Genomic DNA, 12003 nt, shown 5'->3' on the forward strand with positions numbered 1-12003 from the left:
GGGGGGGGGGGGGGGGTGGCAATGAGCCGGTGCAGCACCAAGCAGGACAGAACAGTGAGAGGGGTTGTAGAAAAGCCAATTTATTTCTGTGGGAAGGGGCACGGGGAGCGGAGGACGGGCAGAGGGGCAGGTAACGGAGCCCAGAGATGAGGACAGGACTTGGGTGCCCTCTCGTTGCTCCTCCCTGTCCCCAGGCCGGTGATACCCGCACCAGATGAATGCCAGGGCTGCGGTTCCCTCCGGCGCTGCCCCGACCCCAGCACTCCCGCAGCCGGGCCGGGCAGGCTCCGTCCCTATGGATCTGCAGTGTCCCGGTCCCCGCTGCCAGCCCCGGAGCGGGTTTGCTGCCCGGGTCCATCACGGCTCCGGTGCCTCCTCAGTACCCGGGGCCCTTGACGGCTCCCGGCTCCGCCATGCGCGCCCCCGCGTAGGCCGAGGCCCCGAGGCACGCGGCCGGCTCGCAGAAGCCGGGCAGGCCGGTGGGGCCGGGCAGCCCCGGCCGGCCCGCGGGGCCCGGGGACCCCGGAGCGCCCCTTTCGCCCGGCCTCCCATCCACGGCATGGCCCGGGGTGCCCGGGGGACCTGCAATGGGAACGGGGCCTCGGTGTGCTGCGGGCGGCAGGCACGGAGCAGCACCGACGGGAGGGGAGAGCGGTGGCAGAGCGCAGGCAGCAAAGGATGCTCCAGGATGGGGGTTTGAGGCATGGACCCGTGTGTAGGGATGGGGCAGGGAATCCGCAGCCGGTGGCTGTGCTCGCACTGTTAAAGGGGCACAGGGGATGCTGCTGCCTGCCCTGTGCGGGGCAGAGGGGCTTACCTGGGATGCCCGGGGGGCCCGGCATGCCTGGGTGGCCGCGGCCAGCTTCTCCTCGCTCCCCCTTCTCGCCTCGCTTCCCTGCAGGAAAAAGAAGAGGAAGGGAAGGACTGTGGAGCTGCAGCAGGAGACACGGACCTGGCAGGGGAAGGGGCTGCCCCTTGCAGGGACTGAACTCGGGCACAAGGGTGGCAGGAGCCCCGAGAGGGATTTCTGCCCCGCACAGTGCAGGTATGGTCACCCACCACCTACCTTTGGGGCCTATGTTGCCGATCTGCCCAGCAGCACCCAGGATGCCAGGGACACCTCGAGGTCCCATGGGTCCGTGTGGACCCTGCTCACCAGGTGGCCCTGGAGGACCAGGAGGTCCGGGGGGTCCCACAGCACCCACTCCTCCCAGAGCAGCTCTCTTGGCACTGACAGCCACCTCTGCCAGCTGCTCTGTAGGGCAGAGAGAGGCCATTGTGGGGTGGGATGGGGCACTAGCACCCAGCTGGCAGTGCCTCTCTCACTCCCTCACCTTGCAGCATCTTCAGGACCACGTCAATGATGTGCTGGTCCCCAGCATCCCGGCCCTGCCAGCGGCAAGAAGAGGCACATGCCATGGAGGAAGTTTGCTCCTGTTACCATCTGTACCCACACACCTGGTCCCATCCCAGTCCACAGCACCTCCCTGCACTCAGTGGTGTTCCCACCCTTCTTCACTTTCCATTTGATCCCAGTGCATGTGCTCCAGCCTCAGCTCATGGTGCAGGTTGCTCATAGTGTCAACTTTCTGCACCCCCATTTTGCAAGTCTAAAATGAGGCTTATACAGAAAAATTCCATCCCCAGCCCCTCAGCACCCTCCCAGGGAACAGCTTCTGCCTCAGAGCTCAGCTCAGGCTCCCCTCGGGCAGGTTCAAGCCATTCCCCTTGGCCTGGCCCTACAGGCCCTTGTCCCAAGCCCCTCTCCAGGTTTTTTTAATCCCCTTTAGGTACTGGGCTCAGCTCTCCTGGATTGCTCATGGAGCAGCCCCGCCAGCTCCCGCTCTGACCAGAACAGCAGCTTCCAGAGGAACCAGTTAGCAAGGAAGGGTGGGTGGCAGCACCACACGGTGGGGGAGGCAAGGAGGGGTTGGCTGTGTGTACTGTTGTACTGGGGTACTCTGTGTACTGCGTGTATTGTGTGTACTGTGGTACTGCGGTACTGTGTGTACTCTGGTACTGTGTGTACTGGGGTACTGCGGTACTGTGTGTACCGGGGTACTCACCGCCACTCCACGCTGGCCGGGCATCCCGGGCACACCACGCTCCCCAACGAGTCCTCGTGGGCCGGGGGGTCCCGGGTAGCCCTGGGCACCGGGGGCACCTGCGTCCCCTGTAGGGCCAGGGAAGCCGAGCTCGCCCCGGATGCCTTGCTGCAGGGGGATGGAGACAGGCATCAGGAGAGGAGCCTGGACCCTGAACACTCCCAGCATCAATGGGCACAGCCGGGGTCTGGCCCCAGGCTGGGTCTGAACTTGAATCCAGGGCTGAATGCGGTTACTGAAGCCCATCTCCAGAGCAAATACATCCTCAGGCCACCAGTGTGCAGCACACACCAGCTCCGTGGATCACTGCTGCCTTCATCAGGAGGATCTCCTCCACTGAGGGTCCTGCAGAGCCACCCAGCTGCAAGGTACAGGTTGGTCCCAGGTCCCCATCACTCACCTGTCCCTTTGGTCCTGGCTCTCCTGATTCACCCTGGGGACAGAACACAGGAAATGAGATGGGGAGACAGCATGAACTTAGAGACACAGCTTGGGGGAGACATAGGTACCCCATGCAGCACACTGGGGTGCAATGCTGGTGTGTCAGGGGCCACGCTGGGCAGGAGACCCACATCCACCCCATGTCCTTCCACCCCATCCCAGGAACCATGTGTAGGAACCTACCTTCTCTCCCTTCAGCCCTGCAAGTCCATGAACACCGGGATCTCCCTGGAGGAAAGACAATGGAGAAATGGGAACCTTCACTGCCAGCACCCACCTCTGCAGCTGCTTTCATCCCTCCTTCCACCAACAACTTGACCAGGACACTGGGTTATTGATGGAGAAGGCTCCTGGTGCTGGTGAGTGTCCAACACGGGGTCAGTGACACACACCCCACACCAAGCAGGAGGGTGCTGTACTCACAGTGCTGCCTTTGGGGCCGATTTTGCCTAGGGAGCCCTGCACAAAGGAGGAGGGGGGGATATCAGTGCAGTGTCCCAGAGCTGGAGCCCAGGGCAGCCTGTCACCTGCAGTCAGCACTCACTTTGTCTCCTTTGACTCCTGGCAAGCCCTGGGGCCCTGGGATCCCCGGTGGGCCCTGCTCACCCTTTGGCCCCTGGAAGTGAGGGGAACACAGGAAAAAGAGACAAGTGAATGAACAGAGGTGGGGACAGACCCGTCCCCATCAGAGCATCCTTCCCAAAAGCACGAGATGCTTGGGCAGCTGCTCATCCCCTCCAGCAGCTCTGGCTGCCCCACAGCATCCCAGCCTGCCCTGAAGCTTCCCATTGAAGGAGACAGCACATTTGCCACTGTTTCCCCTTCAGTTCAATGGGGATTCAGCCCTTGACTCACCGCTTTCCCCTGCTCCCCAGCAGGACCCACAGGGCCACGCTCGCCACGGTCACCCTGAGGAGAACCAGGAGGGAGTCAGGGGCAGCTCCTGGCACTGCCCCGAACCCTGCAGGGCCCCATGGACTCACCTTCACCCCGGGGACACCCTGAGGTCCTTGCTCGCCACGAGGTCCAGGCTCACCCTAGGAGGGAGAGAGAAAACCCCAGAGGAGCTGCCCCTCTTGCACATCATCCCCTGCCCCTCATCCTGCCCCAGGGGTGTGCGGCCCTGCCCTTGCCCCCTGCTCCCACTGCACTGGGTGGCCAAGGAGGTGCTGGACCAGGGCAATGGGGATGTGGCCACAGGGGGTTCCCCATTAGGGTACTGCTGTGGGGCAGGGGGAGGAGGGTTGGGGGATAAAGTGCCCAATTCTGCTTTGTTTGACAGCAAATGGGGAAAGGAGAGAGGAGAGTGACCGCAGGCAGTGCCCGGGGGGAACACGGTGCCAGCTCTGTACTTACGATCTGCCCCGGGGCACCAGTGACACCAGGCTGGCCCCGAGCACCCACTTCACCCTGTGAAGGCAGACAGAGGTGGTCAGAGTGCTCCATGTAGGGTGAGTGGGGCTGAAGCTGGGGTGCTCCAAGGGGTTTACTCCAGCTCTCCTGCCCCAGACCCACCTTGTCTCCTGGGCCCCCTTTGCTTCCCGGCTGGCCCGGCAAGCCCTGTGGAGACAAAGCCAGGATCAAACCCCATGCAGAGCAATGGGGGCAGCATCCCTGCAGGTGTCAGCACTGTCTGGGCATGGGGGTGCCACCCCATGATAATGGAGATCTGCCTTGGGTCCTGTGGTCCCCTACTCACAGCTTGTCCCCGGTGTCCCGGTATTCCTGGTTGTCCAGCCTGTCCCACGCTGCCCTGTTGGGGACACAGGATGTTACTGCATGGCAGAGACAGGGGCAGCAATGAGGTGTCCATGGGTGGGACGGGGGCTCCTGGCTGAGGTGCGGCACTGCCCTCGACCCTGTGCAGATGAGGCTCCACTGGCCAGGAGATGCCCCATCAAGGGCTGGGATGCTCATTGCCATTCCTGTTACTTTTAGTACTGGTATGAGGAGCAGACCCTGCTCCAGTGGAAGGTGTCCCTGCCCATGGCAGGGGCTGGAACTGGATGGGCTTTAAGGTCCTTTCCAACACAAACCATTCTATGAGTGTGTCCATCCCCCATGGCCAGCGCAGCCCCTGCCCACTCACCTTCACTCCTGGGATACCCGGGGTCCCATCTTTGCCATCGATGCCAGGGAGACCCTGCAAAAGGGGAGGAGTTGTGGGTCTGACACCCCCAGGAGGGACTCGAAGGTTTGGGATGAGGGCAATAAAAGGCTGAGAAGGGAAAGGAAAGCTCCAGGCCTGTGCTGAGCCAGGCTCAAGGACACGGGATAGCCCTGAGCAGGACAGAGCTCCCATGGCAAGGGGCTCAGCCCTGGATGTGGGCACAGGTGCCCCCGGCTGTACTTACATTCTCCCCCTTGGGGCCGATGTCCCCCTGGGGGCCCCTGATGCCTCTGCCACCCTAGAGCAGAAGGGAGCAAAGGGTCACTTCAGCTGCCCTCTTGAGGCAGGGATGGGGCTGGAGAGGGAGGAGGTGCTCATCGAGGGCCCCTCTCCGTGCCAGGCAGAAGGGGCATTGGCATTGCCAGGGCTGTGATGGGTACCTACCAGCTCTCCCTTCTCACCAGGGTCCCCGGGTGGTCCCTTGGGCCCTTCCCGACCCTGCAAGGGAGAAAGACAGGGGCTGAGCAGCAAAGTGTGGGGTCCTCTGCCTGCCCCACAGCCCCTGATGACAAGGGAGGGCACTCACTGGCCGCCCGGCCGCTCCGATGGTCCCAACCATCCCCTTGTATCCAGCAGGACCCTGCAAAGAGATCACAAGGGGATTGATTCCTCCCATCCCAGGCTTGGAGCTCAGCTGGGTCTGATCCCACTGACCAGAGGCAGCATCCAGCTCCCAGAGGTGGCCAAGCAGCATTAGTGATGCTCCTGGAAGCACAGCCATGGGAGCTGGGTGCCCTGACCCTGGAGCCAGGCACTTACCGCCTCGCCCTTGGGTCCTGCCATGCCAGGGTAACCCCTCAAGCCCTGTGGTCCCTGTGGGAAGGAAACAGGAGCCTGTTCAGCTGGGAACGGCCCCAGGAGCAGCCCAGGGGGAGGTGCAATTAGAGCAGAAGCAGTTCTGGAACCAGCTGGTTTGGAGGTGTTTGAGGTGTTTCGGGCCCCTAATTCCATAGCCCCCAGCAGGCACCTTTCCCCTTTCAGCTTCAGTGATGGTGATGGGACCAGACTGGTGCCACTTCCCCTGCCAAAGCTCTTGGCTTCAAAGCAGTTTTGCCCTTTCCCAGACCAGAGGCTGCAGCCCATTAATTGCTTTTCCTCTTCAAAGTGCTCAGTGTGAGCAAACAGCTTTAATCCCTGCATCCCTGCAGTGAGCTGGATGCGGTACCCCCTGACCAGGAGGGGTAATGGGGGCTCAGTGTGCAGGAGAGATTTATCCCTGGATGTTGAGTTATCCATGTGAATGTGTGCTGACTGTGGGGGCCTCCATTGGGATGCAGCTTTACCACCCTCCTGGTGGCAGCTCCATGGCTGGGAGGAGGGAGATGGATGGGATGAAGTGGGGGGCTCCCCTGGAGTTGGGGACACAAGTGTCACATCCCCCAAGTCTGGGGCCAAGCACAAACCAAGTAGAGCTGCAAAGAGAAGGACATTACCGGGGGGCCTGGGATGCCTTGTTCTCCAGAGACACCAACATCACCCTTGGGGCCCTGGCATGGAATGCAGAGAGGTGAGTGTTGGGGTGCAGCAGGGGTACAAACCACACTGGGCACCCATATTCCCCTTGCCTGGGACCCATTAGGGTATCCCCATCCAGAAAAGCACCATGGGAAGACCATGTCCTCCACCCTCCATATCCCAGCCCTGATCTCCCTCCTCCCTCTCCCACCACTTCCCTTCTTTCCCCCTCTCTCCCCCCAGAGCCCCTGCCCTCTGGTCCAGCTCAGCATTCCCAGAGACAGGCATTCCTGGTTCCTGCTGGGAAGCTGCCAGAGGTCTCTCACCTGCCCGCCCTGCCTGCCGGGCTCCCCAAGGGCACCAGGGCGGCCTCTGTGTCCCTAAGGATGAAGAGGAAGATCATGAGCATCCCTGGGCAGAGCAGTAGGGTTGAGACCACATCACCCGGAGCCGCAGCGCCCAGGATACCCCACCCTGGGGTGCCCGCTGGTGGTGTGGGGGGGCTCAGCATCCCACAGTGGGGATGCTCACTGGGTTTAATGCTCTGGTTTTCCAGCACATGGAGCTTCATGGCCGGGGCTGGGGCTTTGGCAGGGTCCAAAGGAGGGGCTGGATGGAACTGAGGAGCTGTGGGCACCTCTCCCACAGCACCTTTGGCATAGGGCTCTCTGTGCCTGTCCTTGTGTTCCCAGGGCAGCTCCCGAGCTCCCCACACCCCAGAGCAGGACAGGCTCCGCTCAGCACACCGGAGGCCCTTGCTCACTCCCTGGCAGCTCCAGGGCTCCCTTACCTTCAGTCCCTGCAGTCCCTGGGGCCCTTTAGGACCTGGTGGGCAGCCAGTCGGGCACTGGTGGGAGGAAGCAGCACAGTTGGGTTGGGAAAGGCTCCAGAGCCTGCAGAGATGCTCTGGAAGGATGGGCTCCTGCACCACAGCCAGGCTGTGCGGTGGCACAGGGGACCCTCCGCTCACAGCATGGCCTTGGCTGGGGACCCAGCTCCTCCTGCCCCACCAGCCCCCAGTTACCCCATGCTGCTGGTGGCTGCATTTCAGGCCAGGGCTTCCCCAGCAGCCACTACAGGGACAGGGTAATGGCAGCTCTCACCAAGAAGTCAGCGCTGCCTTCCACTCCTTGGATGTGTGCCGGGGGGCCCTGGAGGGAAGGAGACCCTCAGCACCCCCGTGTAACACCGGCTCTGTCTGCAGGGAGGGGGTACGGGAGGTGCGGATGGGCCCCAGTGGAAGCTTCTCCCCTGCAGCCAGTGCTGGTGATGGGGGATACTCACTGGTTTCCCTGGAGGGCCTGGGGGGCCCCGAGGGCCATCGGGTCCAGGGTCACCCTGGGAAAGAACGAGCCCAGGTGAGGAGATGTGGGGGGGGGGGAGGCAGCAGGGACCGATGGAGAGGGTGATGGAGCACCAGAGACCCGCAGTGGGAACTGGGAGTGTGAGCTGGGAGGGGATGGGGCTGCTCCATCACCCTCTATTCCCACTGTAGGATCCCACTCTCCCATATTACAGGGTCATCCCTGTACATGCTAGGAGCCCTGCAGTGCAGAGAAGTGGATGCTTATTCCAGGAGGGGAGGTTTGGAGGTTTCCCCATACCCCCTCCTACCCCTACCTTGGGTCCCAGTGCTCCGATCTCTCCGGGCAGCCCAACCTGGCCTGGAAGGCCCTTAAAGAGAAGACAGGAGTTGACCCAGCTACAGAGGTTGAGCCCTGAGCCCCCTGCTGTGGGGTGCTGAGATCTGAGCTCTTCCAGCACAACTCCAAGTGGGACCCTGTGGGTCCCCCCCCAGCCCCACACAAGCAGCACTTACGGGTGGTCCTGGCAGGGAAGGACCCTGAAACAAAAGGAAAGACACAGTTGGTCCAATCCTGCACCCTGCCAAGCCCAGCAGCATCCCTGCCCTGAGCAATGCCCATGCTGCCAGCAAGGATGCAGCTGGATCCCTGCTCTGCTCCCACTCCACTCATGGCTGCCGGAGCGAGGAGTGGGAGCATCACTGGTACCCATGTGAGAGGTGGATACTCACAGGGAGCCCAGGTGGCCCTGGAAGTCCAGGCTGGCCCTGCAGGGACAAAAGGGGAGAGTCAGGAGCTGGAACAGGAGGAGGTGGCCCTGCAGAGCCAGGATCACAGCCCTGGAGCAGCTCCACACTCACTTTAACTCCAGGCCTGCCGATGGGTCCTGGCTCCCCTTTGGCTCCCGTCAGGCCCTGCAGGAGGACAGACAACGGGGGTCACTGCTCCCTCCTGCTCCCCAGCCCCTGCTCTTGCTGGGGTTCGGAACCCAGGAGCTCATGGCTTGAGCATCACCCAGGGGCTGATTCCCAGAGAGCCCCCCCCTCTGCTCAGTGCTCAAGGGAGCTCAGCCTGGATGAACAATGCATGCTTATAATAACAGTTATTATTCTATTCATTTATTATTGAAGAACAACCAAAACCCCAAAGACTTTGAAACCAAAGGGGGTGGCTCTGGGGCATGGGATTGCTCCAGGTTTGTTCTAGAGCTGAACCAGGGCTCAGCGCAGCGGCTGCAGTGTGGGACAAGGAAAAGCCTTTCCATGTTGGGGTGTTGGTGCCGTGGCTTTCCTGGCACAGCTCCTGCCCGTGTGGGATGGAGAGGGATGTGCTTTTGGAGCTGGGCAGTGCAGGAGGGAGGCAGCAGCCCTGTCCCAGCCCTGCCTGCACTTCCTGCTGTGACTCAAGAGGTGCTCCCAGCTCCTGCACGAAGGGATTTGGGCTTTTTCTTGTATGTGACATAAAAGGATCCTCATGCTGGGGGGAAGAGGAGTTTGCTGAGGCCCTGCTGCAACCTGAGGGGGATACGGGGTCTGTACTCACATCAATGCCCGGCTTCCCTGCGGGCCCATCCGGACCAGGGGCTCCAGGCTCCCCCTTGACACCCTTTAAAAGAGAAGAGGCAAGGGGCAGATTGAAGGATGCTCCTCCAGGCAGGGTGGGACCATCAGTGAGCTGGGGGGGGGGGGTACTCACCGGGGACCCTGGGGCTCCGGCAGGGCCTTTGTCACCCTGGGGAAAGGGATGAAGGTTGTAAAAGGATCCTTTACCCCACAGAGCCAGGCCAGGCAGTGCAGGGGGCTCAGGACCCGCATCCCCAATGCCCCTTCCCACACTGGATCCCCCAGCGCAGGACCCACGTCAGGATGGGGCTGGTGTGGAGAGGTGAGGGCTGTGCTGGTGCAGGGAGGGCTTTGGCTGCTCTGGGTGGAAATAGCACTAAAATAACAGCCTAGGGCAAGGAATGGCCCTTTCTGCTGCCCATTGACCCCTCTGTTGAGGCTCTGGGCAGGATCTGGAGCCACGGCTGCCTGCCACAGCCCTCGACCATGGCTCTGCTCTATGGACACCCAACCTGGGGGTCCTGCTCCCCATCAGCCCCCCAGCTCCAGCTCCTCAATGGGCTGAGCCCTGCACCCAGCCCCCCTAGCACCCTCTGCTGCTCACACAGGGGTGCTCTGAGCATCCTGCACCCAAACCTCCCTGCGCTCTGCTCCCAAAACCCATTCCAGGCCCCGTTTCCTGAGGTGGTCAGGAAGCCACAGGCTGCTGCCCCAGGGAGGTGGATGGAGCCACGCTGCAGGAGCTGGGGTCCCCCATGCCAGTATTGCCACCCAGGCCATCAGCAGCACCAGGGATGCTCCATGTGCCCCAGCCCAGGAGCAGCTCAGCACAGGAACCGCAGGCTCCGGCATTCCCTGCCCTCCGCAGCGCCTCTGCCTGACACAAATACCCTCTTTGTGCTGCAGGTCCCTCCTTCCCTCCCTCCCTGCAGCCTGCACAGGTCCCCAGCTGTACTCACATCAACGCCATCGGCTCCCGGCACTCCTGGGGGACCGGGGGGTCCTCGCGGGCCGGGCTCTCCTGGAGGCCCTCGCTAAGGGGAAGAAGGGATGGGACCCCGGTCAGGAAGGATCAGAACAGCTCCAGGAGATGCTGGGGTCAAAGGGAGCCTGGGGTGCAGTGTTTGATAAGGACCCATCTCCAGAGAGCTGCAGAGTGAGCACCCCAAGGCACCCGAGCTGTGCCCCTGCTGCCTGCCTGTGCCCCCAGCAAGGGGACGGATGGAGAGCTCCAGGGAATCTGCCCCACAGAGGCACAAGGAGCTCCCCATCCCCTGCCTGGTTTCTATCCCATCACAGCTCCCTCCTGCCCCAGAGGTGCGAGGTCTCCATGGGGTGATGGCGGCTCTCAGCCCAGCGTTCAAGCCCAGCACTGGGATTTCTGAGAGCACCGGTAGGATTTGGGTGCCCCGCTATGGAACGGGGACCCCGAACCCCTCCATGGGCTCCCTCCTGCCTGCTCGGGGCTGGCTCGCCGCCTGCAGCACCGCACACAAAAGCACCATTCAGGCAGCACAGCCTGGCCCCAGCCCTGAGGTTTGCACAGGACTCCACGGGAGAGGCTTTGCAAAGGAATCTCTGTTATCCTGAAGGGATGTTGAGGGGGGAAGAGACTCAGTCCTGGAGACTGAATCCTGGTGTTCTGGAAATGAAACCAGACGAGCTGGCTGCAACCCCCATCCTTCCAGGCTCATTCATCTCAGGATGAGGGGTGATGCTGGTTTGTTCATGGAGCCAGGAGAGCCCTGGCTTCACCTTGGAGCGAGCACCCGGCCTTGGGAGCAGCCGTGAATGGCACCTTTGTACTGCCAGAGTCATTTCCAACTGGATCCTTGTTCCAGAGGCTCCTTGCTCCGACAAGAGCCCACTTCCCTGCCTGGACCCTGTCACCACAAGGCCATGGGCATCCCGGGGGGCTGTTACAGGACGGGAGCTGCCCCAGCTCCCTGCAGCGATGCTGTCAGTACCGTGTCTGTATCACATCTGTGCCGTGTCTGTACCACATCTGTGCCATGTCTGTGCCACATCTGTGCCATGTCTGTGCCAGTCGGGCAGCTCAGGAGCCACATGGGAATATCATCCCAAAATCTTTCCTAAACACCTGTTTTTGGAGTTGCAAGGCAGGGAGTTTTGTTGGTGTGATCCCAGGGGGAACCCTACCTGCCCACTGGCCCCGGGGGCCAGAGCAACATCTTCGCTTTGCTTCTTTCCAATGCTTTTGCTGCTGCCCCTGGGTGAGTTCAGGCTGGGATCCCCAGTGCCTCCACTGCTGGTCTCCCTCTCGCTGCCCCCCCCGGCAAGCCCCATAGAACCCCAGGACAGCCCTGAGAGGGTCAGATCCCCTCTCAGCCCCCCTCAACCCGGCAAAGCAGAAGTGAATAAGCATTTATCCAGGCGATGGGAGGCACAAGATCGGCGGCTGCTGGGGAGGGGAGCAGCAGAGTCCCCATTGCGGCCCAAGGGGAGAAGAAAACTCAACCAGACAACTAACAACCCCAAGTGCATCCCAGCCCTGGCCCTGGCCCACAAGGCTGGAGGCAGCTTTCGGCATGGAGAGATCCCAGTTGGGTCAGAGCTGGGTTCCCAGCTGGGTGCTGCTCCCACCCCCCATAGTGGATCATTCCTGGGAAAAGCAAAGGAAAAGCACTGGGAAAAGAAGCAAAAGTCCCAGCACTGAAAGCAAGTGTCTATGGCGGGGAGATGGAGACTGTTCCCCTTCCATCCCCTCCCTATCCCTTCTGCATCCCTTCTCCATCCCCTCCCTATCCCTTCTGCATCCCTTCTCCATCCCCTCTCTATCCCTTCTCCATCCCCTCCCTATCCCTTCTCCATCCCCTCCCTATCCCTTCTCCGTCCCCCAGCCCAGCCCGGCCGAGCAGAGAACTCACGATCTGAGCCAGGCAGAGACAAGCGGCTTGGAGCAGGAGCCAGAGCTGGAGCCCGGGGGCACCGCCGGCCATGGCAGG

At 62.0% G+C, this 12003-nt stretch overlaps 1 protein-coding gene across 1 annotated transcript; it reads right to left on the minus strand.

Annotated features, from left to right (window-relative positions):
- Positions 1 to 307: 307 nt before the first annotated feature.
- On the minus strand, positions 308 to 12003 carry COL9A2 (collagen type IX alpha 2 chain). Its single transcript, XM_034069304.1, has 32 exons — positions 11926 to 12003; positions 9997 to 10071; positions 9171 to 9206; positions 9018 to 9080; positions 8336 to 8389; positions 8207 to 8242; positions 7991 to 8014; positions 7792 to 7845; positions 7456 to 7509; positions 7275 to 7322; positions 6962 to 7018; positions 6498 to 6551; positions 6150 to 6203; positions 5476 to 5529; positions 5243 to 5296; positions 5101 to 5154; positions 4901 to 4954; positions 4636 to 4689; positions 4246 to 4299; positions 4062 to 4106; positions 3903 to 3956; positions 3530 to 3583; positions 3402 to 3455; positions 3091 to 3162; positions 2970 to 3005; positions 2730 to 2774; positions 2506 to 2538; positions 2067 to 2213; positions 1335 to 1389; positions 1067 to 1255; positions 818 to 895; positions 308 to 582 (listed from the first exon to the last, which is right to left on the minus strand). The coding sequence occupies exons 1-32, from the start codon at positions 11995 to 11997 to the stop codon at positions 377 to 379; spliced, it is 2073 nt and encodes a 690-aa protein (XP_033925195.1). The 5' UTR covers positions 11998 to 12003; the 3' UTR covers positions 308 to 376.

This window comes from Melopsittacus undulatus, chromosome 14, assembly GCF_012275295.1.
Source record: "Melopsittacus undulatus isolate bMelUnd1 chromosome 14, bMelUnd1.mat.Z, whole genome shotgun sequence".
NCBI classification, from domain to species: domain Eukaryota; kingdom Metazoa; phylum Chordata; class Aves; order Psittaciformes; family Psittaculidae; genus Melopsittacus; species Melopsittacus undulatus.